Here is a 20,655-nt window from a genome sequence, read left to right on the forward strand (position 1 = left end):
AAACAACTATGAATCACTACCAAAGATTTTCAACAAAGATAGTTCTTTTATAAAGTTATAGCTCGAAGGCATCAGGAAAAAAATCGGCAACATTCTCATTTTGCTTGAGCTCTTGAAGACTGTAGATTGGAAATCTCGATAAGAGGATCTCGGAATCGCCGAATTTCCAGGATTTAATAAGCTTAGTGTCCGATAGGTAATTTTAAGCCTTACGATGTTCTTATATTGTTACTTTAGAAAAAAATAACGTTTTCGTCATCCTTTTAAGATTGTTAGTCTCGATAAAAACGTAAAGGTCGAATCGTTTATTGATAGATCAGCGGCACGCTTTAAAATTAATCTATTAGAAATCTTAAATACAAAACACTTAAATAATTTAGGAATTAATTTTTATACTAGTAATTAGTAATAAAAAATAAAATTTAAAGAATTTAAGCTTTTTTATGTCGTGTTTTTATATGCAATCGAAAACTTTTCGATATTATGTTGTTTAAACTTCGTTCGTTACTTTAGGACTCATAAAAACAAGTATCTATTAACTTTATATAAATAAAAATAAGTGTTTTAGTAAACAGAAAATTCTTCGAAATTTGTAAGTGAAACAGAAATTTTTCTGATAATTTTGTTTTTGTTATTATCTATTGAATTTAATATACAAATATAGATGTTTTTCCTGACTTTAGAAAACGTGGAAATGAATGAAATCTGAAATCAATACTGAATTGAAATTGATGTGCCGCATCGTAGCATTATGTGCTAACCAGTGGCAACTTGAAAACGGCAGTTTTTCTGTGTGGAATCAACGTTTTTCGAGGAATATGGAATGGCAATGTAACTACGCGTTGAGGTGATTCCGAACACGCGCTGCCACATGAAACACATAACATTAATCGTGCATTGTCTACGCTGTAGTAATTAAGTAATATGCGGTTTTGGGGTAGCCGACTATAGCACATCCATATATATATGGTAGGCAAGGGTAAAAGAGAGAGTACGAGAGAAGGGAGCATTTTCCAATTTGGTTTTGGAACGAGTGTTGATATTGTAATATCCACATGTCCGCACCAATTAGGGGGGGAGAGTCGGGGGGCGGCAGCGCTCACTAATGACAGTCATAGAGAAAATGCGAGAGACACAAAGAGAGTACGCGTGCGTTTGTACAAAAACTGAGGGTAGTGAGAGGAAAAGAGAGGGACTATGATAGATAGAATGGCAAGGAAACGTGAAGCGGGGTGTGGGGGTCGTTTATTGGATGTTTCACGTTGAATTTGGCGGCGGTGCGTCGGCCTCTTGTTATGTAAATGATGCCCCCGAGCCGCCGACTCACTTAAGTGCGTATTGTCAAAGCCCCTGACTTCGTCCTGGAAAACTCAAAAACCTGCTGACTCTTTCAGCGCAAATACAACCGTCCCCCTACGCACGCATCCCGATATAAAGGAGTGGAACACTACAGCTAGAGGAGAGTGAGAGAAAGAAAGAGCAAAACATCCGAATTATTCTGATGACATGCAAATCATTTTACAGTTAAAAGTACAATTTGTCAATCAGTCGTCATATCTTAATAAGGAGCCGCCACCCCAGCAGCCCCAAATATATATAGATAGATATATAAAAACAGCCCCTCTTTCGTGGCGGATAAAAAAATTGGTTTTGTGGGGGGTGGCAGAGTCGAAAACCGCGACATTGTGGCCGACAGCTGTCAACTCCGGCAACGTTTAAAGTATATATATATATATAGCTAGAAGGAAAAAAAACGGACCCGAGCCGGGTGACTAAGTTAAACCTAACGGGAGAGGAAATTTCAAGGTTTCCTAGGAAAATACAACACGTCCCATGAAAAAAAAAATATATATTACCCCACTCAACTGTGCAACGACACACACACAACCACCCCACGCACTCCATTTCAATGGCATTACTCACATTGTAAAAAATAAAATAAGCTTTAAAAAAAATGCTCACCGCTTCGTTTCTTCTATTAGTGACCCTATTATGGGTATAAATCGTGTCTGAACTTTGATTGGCATTCATCCGACACTTTTTTTTCGGTAAGAGGATAATAGCCTTAATGAATCAAGTAGTAGTGAAAATATGTTTTTTTTGTTTCATTCATTTAATAAAAGGAAATAAAAAAATATATATTACTTAGAATTTAAACATCAATTTTATTCCTATATGAAACACTTATATTCTGTTTTAAGACACTATAAACCCTGAAAGAAATGAAAACAATATATATAATATATAATACTCTAAAATAAATAAAATAACTTAAAAATAAATAAATATATCTGGGCAAAGGAATATCTACTTATATAATATAAAACTAAATAGTTTACAAAACATTATGAAGAACAGGGATTAGAACAACTGAATTTTTAGCAGATTTCTTAACAGTCCACCTACCAAACCGATGTTCCTTACCAACACCAGCCAACAAACATTTTCCATCATTCGTGAATTTCAAATCATTGACAACTCCAACAATCTGTATTTTACGTAACATCGTCACATTATTGAATCCTTTTTCCAAACGCCACAAACGCAGGTAACCGTCTTCAGATCCTGATGCAAGAAGATCGCTATTAATAAACGAAGCTAAAGATGTTATCCAGAAACTTTCGCCATTTGTCTGATTCACACCATGCGCATCTTTCACCGCATACACAGGTCTCTTTCTGCCTATTCTCCATACACAAATTTGTCCGTCATCTCCACCAGATGCGAAATGACCTTCGTCGATGATTACGACGCAATCAATACTCCCGTTGTGTCCTTTGTAAATCAATTGGGTTTCTTCGCAGAACTTCCAAATCCTCAAAGTATTGTCGCGACCTCCTGCTGTTATAACCCTATCTGCACTAAGAACATCGATGGCTGTTATCGCATCCGTATGTCCAAATACACTCTCGACGTAAGCCATTTCATCCAAATCCCAGACTTTAACAATTTTATCCTTGCTCGCCGAGTATAACGTATTACTCCTTAATTTGAACTTTATAGCAGTTACAGAGCTTTGGTGTCCTTTCAATGTATGGATGTGCTTTAGCTTTTGCGGATCCCAAATTTGTATATACATAGTTTCATCGCCGACTGCTAAATATTTGTTATCTGAAGATATAGCTATACTCAGGATTCCTCTTGAATGACCTTTAATTTCTTTACCATCTTCTTTGTAGGCAAATGGTAAACTTCCTTCTTTGCTTCTCTTCTCCAAAGACCATTTAACTATAGCTCCATCCTTGCTTCCCGAAAATATATATTTGTTGTTAGACGATACGCAAATGCACGTAATGCTCGTCTTATGTTCTCTACATTTTAAGATACTTATACCTTCTTCATCTAGATCAAAAGAATGTTTATCTATTGGAAATTGACTCTTCCTTGCATTGTTCATATAAATTGTAACATTCTTTGTGTAATCTTCGGTTAATCTTATTCGTTTCTCTCTCTGTATTTCGCATTCATCTTCGGAAATGCCAATGTCTTTTCTCTCGTCATTTTCTTTATCACTATTAGTGATTGCTGCATCAAATACATTATTATCACCTCTTCCTTGTTTAAAATGAGATAAAATGTCGCACGTAATTTGATAAGAAAATTGCATTTTGCTAGTCACTTAACGTCAAATCGTGAACTTTGAGGTTAATAACTGTTTTTTGGTTGCCTAGAATTCTTAGATCATTACGTATTTTTTTTATATAAACACGTCATATATCGAAAATTTTACATGGTTTCATCTCTGTTTCTCTCTCATCTGTACTGTTAGTCTAGTAAATAATAAAAATTCTAGTTGGTGCTTTAGACCCAAAGGACATGTAGTTCAGTTTTGGCTTAGGGCTCTCCGAGTGGTGCGGACTGTACCGGGGCTGCGGCAATCAATACAAGGTGAAGACGGCCCTTGAATGCTAAACACCCGCGGTCTGCGGCCGACTCGGACATCCCTTAAACACTCACTCGCCCGTACAGACAACGTACAACGAGGGACGACGCAGGAATGCGGATCATCCCCTTGTCCAAAAATTCCCGAACATCCCCAATACACGAAATACCAATATACCCAATTCAGCTCGACCGCATACACAATCAAAGAATGAACATTCAATATGTAGTAAGGCATCTGCAATTACATGACGATTCTGGTTAAAAGTAGGAATTTATGCGCACTTGCAAATAAAGTAGTCTAATATAGAGTAGTGATTAGAACTGAATGCATTAATTAATTAAATACAGGTTTACAGTTTATCTTCTTCCATATTCATGATTTCTAAGGTAGGTTGTAATTTTGATTTTATGTTTTTTATTCATTTCGTCCAATCTCTGTGTTTCCTAAGAATTGATATGACACTATTTAATATTTATTTTATATAGAAATGTAATATATTAAAAATGAGAGTTATGATGGAGTATTTCTTATATATGAAATACAAACATGTGGGTAAGAAATGCAATTAGAAGTAAGTCGAATGCAATTTATGTGGTGAATAGGGATTGGGAATGTTTGGTGAAATGTGGTGCGGAATCTGAGAGTAAATATAAACGATTCGATTACGATTTTGCATGTCCTACGGAATGTCCCTGGAAGTCGTTCTCGGGTTATAAAGGAGACCCTTCCGGAAAGGGTCTTATAATCCCTAACTCCATCTAATCATAGTAGTTAAGAACATCTATTTGTAGTTAAATGGCCTCGACATTGGCGGCCATTACGACCCGTTCCAGATCGGAGGAGTAGACTCAACCCCCGAGAGCCAAGAGTCCCGAAAAGGCGAGGCTTTCTCCATCATCCCCTTCATCATCGCGAAATTCGCGATTAGTGTTCGCGGAAAGAGACCGAAAAAGGGTTACGGAGTTTTCGGTCTGTAAGATGGAAAGTCGGTGAACATGCAAATCCCTGCCGAATGCAAGTGGAATCGGTAGAGAATGAGAGAAAGAGATTACGGTTTGTGTGTGTGTGCGCGGTTGTGTGTATACTACACATTCAGTGAGAGAGAAGTTGAAGTTTGAAGTTCATAAATCCCATAAATAAGCGGCTCATTTGCAAGGCAGATGGGCGATGCACCCGTGAGAGAAACAGAGACAGTGAGGGTGGATCCCAAGGCCGCGTCTATTGCGCCTGCCCACCTGCGGCGGCACCCTCCTCCTCCACCACCCGCCCTTATCCGTCCCGACGCCGCCGCCGCCGACGCCCCCCGGCTCTCCACCCCCCGACGCCGTCGTCCAGGTGACGCGCGTCCCTCGTCCCGGATCGTTATTCGTCGACGCCACCCCCTAATATCCGCTAATGGAGTCCCCGGCATCAAGACTACTGCTGCTGCGACTACCACTGCGACTACAAACTCGTTCGCGCGCTGACCTTGGGCATATCTCCTAAAACTACTTAATATGAGGGAAAGGTCAGACTAACGTGGATCGATATATGAATTATTCAATAGGGGGGAAAGAAAGTGAATGAACTGTTTTTTTTTCATCCATCCACATTCACTGCGCGGCTGTGTGTATACGTTTCGCTTCAAAGCTACTTACTAGAACAACCACCTTTGCCCAACAAAAAAAAAACAAAGAAAACAAATAGGAAAGGAAACCACCCCCACAATATATATACACTTCCCAAAACACGGCAGCTCCGTTACCAAAATAAACATTAGAAGAGGGAAGAAAAACTTTATTTACTTAAATAACAGAAACCACCTACCCCCAAAAATATCTCTATAAATAGTAATTTTATAAACAATATTTAAAAACTGCTTTATTTTAAAATATTTGGTATCCAACATTTTAATAAATTACAAATTATCTAATGAATTTGTAAAATTGAAATTATAAAAAAATACATATACCAATAAATTAATTTATAACTTTTTATTTTTTTCTTATCGAAAAGTCCTATTTTACAGTTTAATTTAAATCTACGATATTAGTTTTTTTTTCCTAAAAGTGAAAATTATAGTCTGAATATAATAATCGTAAATAATTCAATTGGAAAATAGTCCTTCGCATTTTGTTAATTATTATTATCAATTCAATTGGATAAAATTTCATTATTATATATCTATACTAAAATACATGCAAAAAGTACGAATATATCTTTATTTACTAAAATTACAGTTACAAATTTGCCCCGAAATTTTCTAAAAAAAAACAGGTTTCAAGCAACCTCCAATAATTACCTTAATTATAGCAATCGACTTTTGTCCCAATAATGTAATGGCAATAGATACATCTTTACTTAAACCCTACATTTGGCAATATTTCTTTTAAAAAAAAAAGTATATAATAATTATATCTTTTACGAAATGGAATGTAATTTGAATTATCATAATAACCCAGCACTCTCGCTAATTTAATTTACTTAATACCTTACAATTTTCTACTAATGGACCACCTTTTGCCGAAACCAATAAAACATATAATACTTTAATTCATGTCATTTTCAACAAAAAAAGTAAAAGTATCGTTGACTTTATAGGCGAATGCAACTATAGTTTAATTCATATCATTTTTTATAGAAATAATAATATAACGTTATAATTGCCTGCATGTAGGAAAAGAAAATGAAAGAATCGAGGGTCCATTATTAGTTAATATTTTGGTGATTTTCCCAAAATTTCTGTATTGCCTCTAATATAAGGGGGAAAGACCCGAAAAAATACGTATAAAGGACTAATATGTGGGAAATAATAAGCGGACAATAAATTCCCAATGTGTCTCGTTTTATTGGCTCCGCGACAGGCCAATTTGGCCGGTGGCAACGAACAAATAACCAGGAAAAAAAGAAATATATACCCGGGACCGTGCGAAACTGTCTCATTATTATCCCTTAATTTCATCTGTCTCTTAACATAAAAATAACATATTTAGGGAAAATATTATCATAACACATTTTCAACGCTCATAAATTGAAACCCAGTTTTTTTTTAGTAAATATAACATAATTAATATGTTGGTAGATTGAAATAATATAAAAAAAATCATATTCAAATTATAAATATTTCTGCCATTCAAATTACATGTACAGTAAAAAGTAGGTTATTCAAATAAATGTTATAAATTATGTTTATTCTTTACAAATGCATAAATTTAATGGATTTTAAGAATGTGTCTTGATAGATATTGACGTTTTTAATGCTTTTATTAATTACAATTTCAATTTATTTATTTAAATAATTAATTTAAAAAATATATTATTTAATCTATTCCTGGAAAGACTTTGGTCGATAGCATTTTGGTCATAATTATGGTAAAAAAAATATGTTAAATAAATAATATTTCAAACAAGAATAAAATACAGCATAATTTATACTTTGTTAACATTACTTTTAAGAAATTAGTAATTTTTGGTAATTGACAATAATAGATTTTACAGATATTTACAGAAATCTTGAATATACCGCATTTATTATATTATACATATGTATTATAGAAAAATTATTTACTTCCATTTAATAAAAAAACGTGTATATACTTGATAATTTATTCAATACAGATTGGACAGTTGTTCAATTTATTTAAATTTAATTAATTTCAAAACATATTCATGAATATATTTTCTTTCGGTAAGTGACTTGTGATGTGCAAAATTGGATTGAATACGGACAAATGGTGAAAGCGAACTAGAGTAGTAAAAAAAAGGATAGAAGTGTGACTGTGCAGCAAGCAGCAGAATTGTATTGTTTTCTGGATGAATCTGTTAATCCGTTTCATAGTGGCCGTTTTAATCCGCAATTCCCGGGGCCAGCAGCTGCCATTCAAATCGAACGATCTGATGTCATAGCATATACACATATATATATGAGTGTATAGGTGATGTGTGTGTATGTGTATACGAGTATAAAAAGCCGAGTGTGTGCGACAAAGGGAATCGTCACACTTAGTCCTTCGTCCTTTGGCTACCCGCGGTTCAAATTAGCCATATCTGAGGGGGGCTGACACCCCTCTGGAACCGTAGCGCCCCCCCGCGGCTCGCCTCCGGGCACATGACACCTCGTCTATTAACTGTTTTATTGTTACATTTCAATCCCCTATCGGCGTAAGTGCGGACAATTGGAACGGTGATATATTTTTTGGTAATGACGTTAGTGTTATTGTTGCACTCTGGCTCGCATTCGCATCCGAGCGAGCTCGTTTCCAGATTTTTGGGGAGAGCACATCGCACATCAATACTAATACCTAATAATCGGACTTTTTCGCACGCTGTTTTTCCTTTCTTTTCATCACCCCCTACGCTTTTTTTCCTCTCGCTGTATTTCCTATAAATATATCCGATCCAAATACTTCCGCATTTATTTGAACCTAATGATCTATTAGAAAAAAAAAATCTATACCACTATTGCAATAATACCGAACAATAAAATTTATCCAAAACATTAGTTGTATTTTGTATACAATTTGAGTAAATTCATTAAACTTGATAGCATTAATTCATTACATTTAATATCAATTTTATAAATCTATAATATTCACATAGTAATTGAATACTTTAATCTATTTGCTTATTATATTTTGAGAGTTACATAATATTGGTTTAGAATACTTTTATATAGAAAGTTATTTAACTATAATTTTATTAAAAAAATCAGAAATATGTATTCGTTAATATATTTCTAAACTTTTTTGTTATAACATGTCATATTCCTCTAAAACTTAGATGCGCAATTAAATATTTTCATTTAGTTGATATTAGGAATGGTTGTCAGTTTTTTTCACAAATATTACAGTGAAATCTTGGAATTTATTTCCATTTTGTTGATGTTATTAAAATATTCTCTTCTGTAACTACTAGTACATGAAATATTAAAAAATGCTTTATGTAGTATTTTTGACTATTAGATGTCATGATTTTTCTTCAACAAATTATGTGAATAATTAAACTATATGTGATAGTTAAAAATTCTCAAATTCTACTATTTTGTAAAATCCGGGATTTATCTGAACGAGATCTCACATGTTGAAGATTTCAGGATGCAGGAAATGAATGCAGTTGACTTATCAGCTTCGGGGTACAAATTACCGCTTTATAGTGGAACGGTTCTCTACTGAGAACAGGATGTTGAAGTGTTTCAATAATAAACATATTAATTTGCATTAGAATGCGAGCGATGGGGGCATATGACTCGATCTTTTTTCACTATCGTTGCTGCCGTTACTGAATCTACTACTACTTTAGGCTACTTATTGTTGTGTGAAATTCGAAGGGTTTTCCACTTGATCTTCACCGTACAACAGGTACGGTGTGCATGGTGTAGCCTCCGGCGCCCTCGTCTCCCTTTTCACACCCCGTTTAACTCATTAATAATTGAAGCACTTGTATAATAATAAAATAAATTTTCTGGAGTGTCGCTTCATGCAGTGTTTCTTTTTTCATTTCTCTCTTTCTATATATATATCGTTCTTTTTACCAGTCGTTCCTTTCTTTTTCCCGGTTTTCCGTTTCGGCGGAGGGAAGAAGCGCGCAGCACCAGCAGCCGCCACTATACGGGAACGAAGAGGGAATTCTGTGTCACCGGAGTTGAGAACGTGACGTGCCCGGACTTTTAATTAGATGCGCCTTCCGAATCGATATCCCGGACTCTCGTTCCATATACGCACACCAACACCAATACCAACACCCAAGCCAACATAGGAGTCTAGGCAGTCGTAGTAGTAGTTCACGAGTCGATGAACCTCCAGATAGAGAAGCCAAAAACTATTCCACAGCATTACATCAAATACACTTTCCTACAAAATACATCAGATTTCAAGCTGTATCATACACATTACTCTGTATACCTTCTGGTTTAGAATTACTGACAAATACATCAAATATTTTATTAAATATTAATAAAACAATTATCAAAAGTAATAATTTTAAGATGATTTTTCTTTAATTAGAATCATTTTTTGTGGAAATTTAAAAGATATTTAAGATTTCAATGGTATTTATAAACTTTAAATTTATATTTTAATAAATTTTATAACATTAAAATCTACAGAGTTTATATCAAAAATAATAAATGATTTATTTCTTTAATACATCTTAAGTCATGCTAAGATTTGATTAAGAATTACATATTTATTTTCTCTTCAAGAAATATAATTTAGCTGAATCAACGGTTAAGAAACACTGCATTAATGTGTATTCATTATTTATTTAGTGACTCTTTTATTAGACACATATTTCTTTCGTCGGTTCATGGTATGATGCTTAGACTTGTCAGTTGTTTGTGTCAACGTCAATTTGAAACATCAAACGATAATGATTGTATGTATCAAAGAGATTGCAGTATATTTTACTCTTTGATAGGAATACAGGGAGGAAAATAAAAAGGCGATGCGTATTTTTTATTCTCTGTCGCTTGATGTGGAACTCTCGTCTTAATTCCGATGTGTTAATGGCGAACATTCATTTGGGAATTAGCGGAGGTGTCATCTTTCGCGCTCTCGACTCGCCACGAGACCACGAAATTCAAACCGCGCCCTGGGGGTTTGGAAACATCAAAGGGCGCTCTCGCACAACATTCCCCCGCGACCGCCCCAGCCACCCCCCACAGAAAGCGGGTCGCCGGAGGCGGTGGACCGGAATATTTCGGGTGGGCCCGGCCTCCTCCTCCACTACCACCTCATCAACATCCACCTACACCACCCCTCGGCCGCTTTTAAAGTGTCGCTGCCCCGGGGACCACGGAGACACATCAACCGAAACTTTGTGATGTTTAAATTATGAATTTAACTAACACGCACGGGATCAAACGGCCGTGTTTCTCTTTTTACAACAGCACCGAAAGCAAATAAAAAAAAAAGGAAAACGGGAATATAAAGTGATTTTTGGGGTTCCTTCCTATTTCGTTTCTCTCTTTCAATGTACGGTTCTGTTCTTTCTCCCTTACTTTTCTTTTTTAGATATGTCACATATAGGTGGACCATATGTGAAACTAAAAACCGGTCCGGGTCCTAATCCGCTTACGCCCTTTGTGCCAGATCGCGGTTTTTATATCAAACCTTATCAGATAATGCCCATCTGGCCCATTGGTGTCCACCCGAGTAAAGAAAATCTCCGGATCATTTGGGCCTGGAGGTGTGAACTCATTACACACCACCCTCGTCTTTGACACCCCGACAAATTATCAAACCCCGATAATCGCTCAATTTGAATTTGCACCCTTTTGATCGTGATTAACTATTTTATCTTACATCCTAAACAACTATCATCGCTGGATATAAAAGAATATCTGCTTCAAATTTCATATATAATAAATAAATGTATTCGTAATAGTAACTTTCTCAAACATTATAAATCTTTTCATTCTATTTCAGTAATATTAATTTATTTAATTTTATATATAATATGTAAATATTTAGATTATACTAAAAAGGAAGATTAAATATTAAATCTTCAATCTGTGTGATATTAATCAATAATTACTTATAAACTTTAAAATATTGAAATATCTACTCTTATCGGCTTTAATCAAATACATTTTGTAGTAGTTGCGAGAGAAAAGAAAATTTAATTTTGCAGACTTTGTGCTCGAATTGAAATTAGTCGATTTTCCTTGACTGAGTTCGAAATTCGATTGGTAAGTTCCACCTTGGATCTGAAGATAGTAGTTCGTTAGCCACGGAGCAGATCGTGGGACGGTGGGTCACGGGGTGTTCGACGTCGTCGACGGCGGATGTAAATTGGGTCTTCAATTCGTATTAATTAACTTGGCCACATGCGCCCCTCCACCACCAACACCGCCGTCGTCCTCGTGTTTTCAACGTCGACGTCGCGACGCCCAGCCTTTTGCCAATAAAGCAGTCGAACGGAGCGGGTTGTTGAGTAAATAGAGTTAGTCGCATGTCATTCGGGTTCGGGGGGAGCGCCCTTTCTCCTTCGATGCCGAGCACACAAACGGGCGGGCCCCCGAACTACCGAGAAAGGGGTGACTTTTATCTCTGTGAGACGAAGGCGGCGGTTGTGGCGGCTGCGGGGGCGGCTCGGCAGCCACTGGAGGCAGCAGCCGGCAACACAAACAAACCCCTATCGCAGTTCGGATGCCAAACGGAACTAACCAATGCCGGAATTTCGCATCGGCATTATTACTCCGTTTGGACTTCTACGACGTTCAATATCCCGCCCGGCGCATCCACGCTCATCCAAGGAATTACAAACATTATTTTCGTGGATCCAATACCAACAAAATATTTTTTATTAAATTCACAAGGACACTATTATACAATTGATAACTATCAGATTTAGAAATTTCCAGATATTACTGACATAGATCACTTCATATACAAAAATACATATTACATTTATTGGTATACTTATATTATATACATTTATTCAACATTAAAAGAAATAATATATTTTAAATATTAAACCAAGTAACCCTATGAATATTTGCCAAGTATTAAGTATAATACTATCATTAAATAGTTAATATTTAGGCAACATTAAATATGAAAGAGTCCGCTCCAGGCTGTAATGTGTGTGTGTGTATCTAAAGGGGCGTAAAATTTGTTCGTGTAATTTGGTGCGCGTACGGAGATCATAATAAAGTACGCAACATCAAAAAAAATGCGGCCCTAAATATGATCATTCATTTGGGAGCGATCGGGTCCCTTAAGTGTCGTGAGGCGCGCACGTTAGTAAAGATTAATTAATTTAATACGCGGCCTTTAATTTTTAATATGCCTTTTGAAGGGGAGGCGGAACGCTTCAGAATTTATACCCGAAAGAAATTCCAATTGAAAGCCGCACATTCGATAGCATCGTATTCAAGTGAAGATACATATTTTCACAATAATTAATAATTTACGTTTCGAATAAATTAATAATTTATAATAATTATAACTTTAATTGCTAAAGTCTAATAAAAAAAATAAGTTTTTTGTTTTTAATAATCATAGATTTAATAATTACTAATACTTGTTATAATTATTACGTAATTTCTTATAAATTTGGAATCATGCTTCCTTTTATAAATAAGTCAAAAGTAAAAATAGATTTGGTTTTTCATGTAAATTTAGATCAAATTAATTTCAATCAACATAATATGAAAAAAAAACAAGAAAAGCTTTGGAAAATTTTAAAAAGATATGCAAGAAAAATAAAGAAATTTTAAATAATAAATTAATAAGACATTAATTTAAATTTTCAAACAAATTATAATATAAATTAATTCTGTAAATTACTATTATCTTATTCTTTCTTATGTTTTTTTTTATTCGTATTTTGTGGAAATCATGAATCTGTAGTGTAGACGTAGTAAATAGAGTGTAACATTATATAAGTTTTAAAATTGGATATGGCTTTAAAATCTGAACATTTGCGGGGATATCCGAATATACGATCGGTTTGAGTTTTATCCTTCCTTTTTGGTATCTGAGGAGAAGCTTATCCTGGGATGAAATTTATAGTGAGATGTATTTTTTTATGGACGGGATCTATATATATATATAGATATTTCTTCACTGTTCCCGGGGTGTGGGACACGTTATTTATGTATTTTAACGCCGTCCTGGGCCATTATTGAGGCCTTAATGGCCGGATTTGTAGCAGCACGCGCGGACTCCGTCACTGTTTGCAAACACTGATAAATGATGAAGGCTTCTCTCAGGGCTTCCTATGCGTATAGTATTTTTTATATATATATAATATATATTATATAAATGAATGCGCGGAGCGTGTCTGCACCCCTTTTTCGGGCGTCGGTGTTTGCACAGGGGCTCCCAATCCGCGTTTTATTGTCGCCTCCTATCCTGTCCCGATGGAGGAGGGCTTTAATTAAAAAGCTCTGATGGTCGCATCATCGTCGCGATGATCGGCTGCGAGTTCCGAACGTGACCATCGCCGGTTTCCAAGGGTTAAACGGTATTAAACTCAGCTGTTGCCGGCGGTTTATATTTTATAAAAGGGACGCAGTGTCTGTGTTTTATAGACGATAATCTTTCCGACTTTATTTCCCCTGCGAAGGCCATTCGACTGAGGAAAGGATGGTTAGGATGGGAAGGAAAAAGGTAAAATGCAGGCTGAGAGGAAGTGATCCTGGGTGGGATCGAAGACTTTAGAGCTTTTCTTGCAGGGTTTTGGTGGACGGACGAATGGATAGAAAAGACTGGAAGCCGGAGGGTATTGTGTGCGAGTGCGGTAGCAGGAACACACGTAGATGTGTATGTGTTTCGTCCACGTCTCGCCCTCATATCCATCATATCGATAGCAGGAGGATAGTCGGAGAATACGTACGGGCTGCAGATGGGCTGAGTCACCCGGCCCCACATGTATTGCCCATACATATTCATGAGAGGCAGCTTTCCCTTTCCTCCATTCCCGGATTTGATACGTATCAATGTTTGCAGGACGGCTCCGCACTCGATCCAAAGACACCAAAACCAAAACATATCTGCACCATTTCCTACACACACACTCACACTCACATATACAGAAAACACAACACAGCTCTGCACAACACGAATCGATACTCGCTCCAAACATCCTACCAATACTCAATTAACTCTTTCAACTGCTGTTTCAAAGAAATCCCATTATTTATTCCATCAATAGGAGCACAGAACTAGCAATCTCAGTCACGAAGTCCTTACTTGTTAAATTCATTAATTTTACTATACATCTTCATTACAAAGCCAAACGTTAATTGGATATACTTACTAATCCTAAATCGTAACCACATAGAAAGTACCAATAAATTATGTCCTATTTTCTTTAATAACATATTACAATCACGTTCAAATTTATCTTACTTAACATAGTATTAAATATTTACAGGATTGTAGTACATTTTTGTACATATCAGATATATACAGAAAATGGTAATAAATTATATTTAATCCCAGAAATTAATTCATTTTATATTCTAATTAAACATTTAAATTAAGCATATTTCAAGTTGAATTTATACAATTTTATAAGTTTTTATTAATTGGTGAACAAAATTAAATGTAGTAACTCATATTTAATTAGTTTAAATTTATTTACCAAATAATAGAACATAACATAACTTTGATATAAATCTATTTACACAGAAACTTTGAATGAATCCCGTCAAAACACTGTCGATTTTATATTAAAAAAAAACTAACATAAATATTTCGTTGTTTGAAGTATATTCAGTTGTGCGAAACTAGTTAAAGTACAGAATGGTGGGTAGTCAGACCATCATCAATCATCATGTAGGTGGTCCTTTTATTAAACGATTATGGAGCAAAAATGCGGCGAACGTGCGAGGGATTCGTAGTCTTGTATGAGATGGATATGTGTAAGGAAGCAATGGTCCGTTTGTCATGTGTGAGATATCACCCTTTTTAATAGTGGCACCCGCCAATTGTGGCCGGGTAGGATGTGTAATTTCGCTGTTTGCAGGGTCAGGACGATCAATCAAAAATCGACGTACGAAATATTCGCGCGTGATCCTCATCCTGTATTGGGCCAGTCGAATGGATGGATGCCATTTGGCTGAAGGGGCATTATCGTTCCGTAATGATACTAAGGTCTTATTTGACTCATCTGAACGCAGACAGCATGACAAATGGACCGTATCTACTTCATAATCATTTAATCCGCGTTAACCCTCTCGCGTCATCGCGCCGGGAGGCTTCCACCCGGAATTGTTTGTGTGCAGCCCGGAAAAGGGGAGAGACAGACATTCCATTTCATTTCAAACACTCGCACATTGAGAGCGAGAGGAACGGAGATACCATCTATCTGTTCGCAATTAAATGTGCGGAAATCAGTGAGCTCGGGGTAGGGGGGGTGCGAGAAAAGGGGTATTTTAATGTGTCGTTACGGCATCGGGGATCCCAATGAATATTTCATCAAAGCCCATCCCCGAATCCATCATCGACAACGACGACAACACGAAATCAAATAAATATATAAAAAGACAATAAAAAAAGAAGAGAAAACATCAAGTAAACTCCCTCGATGTCCAGAGAGGAGCAGCGGAGAAAAAAATACGTCGAAACAAAGCCTAAGAGTGTAATGCTATGTTTACAATGGGTTAACGGATCTGTTCCCATGCATTGGTTATTCCGCTCACTCTCCCATTGTGGCCGTTGCCAAAAAAGCAAATCAAAAACCGAATCCGTCTGTGAACCAAAGGCTCTTAGGCCCATAAAATAATCGATTAAAGTGGCTCGACAAACAGAAATGAAACCGAAACAGAGGAAACAAGAAACAAGGCGAACAGAAATAAAAACGCATCACTGCAAGGTACACACTGTTAAAGAAAATAAAAAAAAGGAAAGAGAAGAGAAGAGGGAGTCAGGACGATATTATGGAATGGGATCCGAACGAGAACGGTGGTTGCGTTCTGTTTTTGGGTTTGCATGTGGAGGTGTTATCGTGGCCACTAATGAAGCCCTCATCATTAACCGCACCCAACTTTAATTACACCACAATTTTCGAGCACTCGTTTCGTTTATTGACAAATGTCTGCCTTATTTTAACTCAGTTTATAAACTGAATTAACAGAAATTAAAATATATGAGATGTAAGATTATTATTTATTTTAAGGCATTACCTTTCTAATTATTAACAATTAAAAAATATATTATGATACAAAAATAAATCACTTATTATTAATTAATGTTTAAATAATTTTTTATTAAAAATAACAATTTTGGTTAATCTAATTGAATTATATATTATTCTCGATTAATTTCATACAAATTATATTATACTTATTATTATTTACAAAATGTATTGGTTACTGTAAAAATAGAATATTTTATATTATAAATTATGAAATGTTCCTGAAAAATTAAGTAAAAACTGGAATAAACCAGTTATTGTCAGTTGAACAACTTGTGTAAGTTTCTTATTTCCAAATAACTAGATGTGCATCAGGTTTGGTAAATAAACCCTTGTAGGTAAAAATAACCGGAATATCGTCGATACCAATCCCGAATAGAAATCAACATGATTTCCCCATTTTAGGACATTATTAGAATGTTCGAAATGAAAACCACACCCAAATCCAATTAAAGATTATATACATATACGATTAAAAAAAAAACAAAGCAACAGAAACAAACCGGATCGATCCCAAGAGTTGAAATGAGTTTAAACTCAAAGAGGGAGCAAATAAACCGAAATGAGAAAAATATAAGAGGAAAGAGAGAAATGAAAAAAAAAATGGTAACGTTCCGGTATAGTATACGGGTTCGCTATAATATATTACGCTTTTTACAATTTCCCGGAAAGGCCGGGGAATGATTTGTAGCGATCTAAATAACTCGTATTCTATTTCGCTATTCTTTATTTCCCTTACTTGGTCCATTCTGGGTCGTCTTTCCGAACTCCGTACATAAATCACGGCCACTAGACAGCATACGTTACGAAACCTCTGGCTCTGCTAAAGCCATTCTGCCATATTCAGTAGCAGTAAAACTTAAAAGTAATATATCAAAAACGCAATATATATGTGTGTACATGAGCGCACCACTCTCTCTTTCCATCTCTCGCAGGTTAAGCTATCTCCTCTTTCTGCGAGTGTGTGTGTATACGTATACTTATGTGCATCAACGAAATAACGTGATGATGAGAATACGTCGAATGAGTGGAAGAAGATGAAGAATACAAAAAAAAGAATGTATAGAATGAACAAGAAGAAAACCCGCACATAAAGTCTAATGGCATTTAAACAGATTTTTTGTAGTCCACGAGATCGCCATTAAAGCATAATAAATAATGAACAAACAACGCGAAAAATAAATCTCGGAAACGTACACGACGCGACGGTCTATTGGCAATCAATTTTAATTGCCGCCGTTAAGTAATTAACAACGAAATGCCAATAACTAATAATAGCAGCTCGCTTAGATCACTCGCGGGGATCGCTAATTGAAAAACAAACGGCGAACAATAAAAGAGCGATTTTCCGCGCAGAAAATTGCTTCGAGATGGTAAAATCAAATGGCACAGTACGAGTAGGACGATGACGATGATCATCATCATGATGATGATAAAGAAAAAGGAGAGGTGCGGGAAAGAGCGAGGGAGAAAGAAGAAAAAAAAATGCGCGAACCGAACGAACTGAATCGCTGAAATTTATTGGGCACGATTTCCTTGTTGGAAAACGACACGGTCACGACTGTGCTCTATTCCCGCTTACGTCAAGAGAAAATTTGTAAAAAAAAATATAAAAAAATAAGAACGTGGACGTGGAAAAAGCGAACGACGGAAGGAATATAACCAATAATTATTGGTATGCGAGGATCCATCAAAATGTTAATGCTGAACTTTTACTTTCGTCATTATATCAAAAATATTTTTTTGACTTTCATTGAAAATTATATGAAAATGATTGAAACAAAATCGAGATTAAATTATCTTTCGTTAATAGACATTAATTATATCAAGGATATACGAATTTTATTTACATATATAATTACTTTAAATGAATTAAGAATATTTAAGAAAATTCGCAAGTATTAGATCATGCAAGTGAGTATTCAATGATATCAAAATAAAATATCTAATTATTATGTTTATGTTATTTGTCTAATAATGATAACTTTCCATTTTTTTAATAATATTATAATTCTTAAAATAATAGCATAAAGTAACTATTTTCTTCTCAATTATTTATAATTATTTCTTAGCAAAAATACCAATTGATTTTTAAATTATATTTGACTAAGATTTGTATCTTAAATAATGTTCTTCGGTTAATGAAACAGGAAATATATCTGATTGGATATTGTCTATGCAGCATGAGAGGATTGTAATTGGTGTAATTGTAAATTAAAACTCGTGTTCGGGGCGAACGTCAATCAAGGGCGAGATTTAGTGAGGGCATTGAACAATGGTCTCATCGTCGTAGCAGATTCGTGATCTGGTGTAGTAATGAAATCTGGCATCTTCTCTTCTTCCTCCTCCTCATCGTCAAAGTTATGCTCAGCCGCAGCCGCCACCATCTCTTCCTCGTCAGTCAACCTCCATCCTGTCTTGCCATGCTCGAGCCTCATTCGCGCAGGGGGACATCCGGGGGGTAATTAAAAATGTAGAGAACCCATCAATATTTTAAAAGGTACAAACGCACAGATCCATCTCCGTCTCGAGCTTCTGCTGCTTCTTGTGCTGCGCCTCTTCTCTCCACGGTCGTTCCGTTTGAGGAACGATCTTGGGCAAATGTAAATCCCAATTAAGCTTGTCCGGGGGCCCGGAGGAATCCGGCGCGCGGGGGGCCTCCCGGCTCCCCAAGACAACTGATTGATTCAACTCTGAGCACATGTCCACGACGGATACCCTCGTAAATTACAAGAACCGACCTGTCTTATATCCGACTCCGGTATATTCCTTTTTTTTTTTCTTTTCTTCTTTCTCTTCCAAACCCGAAACAACAAAAGAAATCAACAATTACCAAAGTTATTATATTCATTCTGCATATTTTAAATTAACTTCCAAGAGAAAAGTACATATAATTACAATAAACAATATTACTTATCATTAATTTTTTGTAATCATACAAAAATCTAATTTCCACACTGAAATTTATGTAATATATAGAATTAAAATATAGATTTGTATTGTGATTTACTCACAAAAATTTTAACCAAAACTTTTAAAACATTATAAACTATATAAAAATATATTATACATATTATACAGAAAATTAACAAAAAATATTTACTACTTAGTTCTTACTAACATTAAATTATATTAATATAATTATCATATATTAAAAATAATACTTTTGTATGATTGAAATAGAATAGAATTCGTATCGATTTATTCCACTTCCGACTATTTCTCTATGCTCTTTTAGCGTCGATGATGGATTTCAATCAATCCCGGCCCCGACTGATTTTTCCCCCGTTATTTTTTCCATTTCATTTTCCACATTTCGCGTGTATGTTTCCATGTGTGTGCATTGCAATTTAACAACGGCACAAATAGAATAAAACGGCGCCGAACGAGCAGAATCAAACGAAACGAGAAATAAAAAATAACAAAAACTCAACACAGTATACACAAATAGAGAGAGGACCGTAGGGTTGTAACAAACTAAAAAAAAATATATAAAACAGGAATAGCGAATATGTCGAAAAAATCCAAAATGAAAACCGAAAAGAGTGAAATACAAAACAAAAAAGTGTGGAACGTGCGCCTAGCATGAAAAGTAAACAAGCTCGTAAATAGTCGCATTGGCGGATGTCCAAGTGAGTGTTACAAAAGCTTTTACTATGCTACAACTCACGAGAGTAAAACACAGGCTTTCATAATGCGCAATTTATCGCTGTGTCGTGACACGCGGCGACCTTGAAAATTTTGAATTTTACGCGTGGTTTCGTTGCAAGACCACGTCGAGATAATCAGAAGTTGATGATGGGTTGCTAGTATGGAAATCAATCGATCTGATTGAGTAGGGTGGTGGTGGTGGCTGTACAATCAATCGCAACGGGTAAATCAGTGGTCGTATATAACGGAAAAAAAATCTTTCGGAATTGATGTTGGCGAATGTGTTGTATGTGTGGCGGTTGCGGCGCGAGTTGGAGGGTGAAATATGCAAAAATAATAATCGTAAATGTAGTACAAAGCTTTATACGACCGCATTAAAACCGAAAACATAATTTTCCGTTGTAACTGCACTACGCCCGAGCCCGAGCACAGCTCATTTGAATATAATGATTGCGCATATTTAGATAAATAGCGCAATCATGTAAGAGTGACGT

At 35.7% G+C, this 20,655-nt stretch overlaps 1 protein-coding gene across 1 annotated transcript; it reads right to left on the reverse strand.

Moving 5' to 3' along the window:
* Nucleotides 1–2,335: 2,335 nt before the first annotated feature.
* LOC108568562 (U3 small nucleolar RNA-interacting protein 2-like) lies at nucleotides 2,336–3,397 on the reverse strand. The gene has a single exon (XM_017929733.1). It carries the CDS (start codon nucleotides 3,395–3,397, stop codon nucleotides 2,336–2,338), a length of 1,062 nt encoding a protein of 353 aa, XP_017785222.1.
* Nucleotides 3,398–20,655: the final 17,258 nt, after the last annotated feature.

This window comes from Nicrophorus vespilloides, unplaced genomic scaffold (genome assembly GCF_001412225.1).
Source record: "Nicrophorus vespilloides isolate i.1.1-1 unplaced genomic scaffold, Nicve_v1.0, whole genome shotgun sequence".
NCBI classification, from domain to species: domain Eukaryota; kingdom Metazoa; phylum Arthropoda; class Insecta; order Coleoptera; family Silphidae; genus Nicrophorus; species Nicrophorus vespilloides.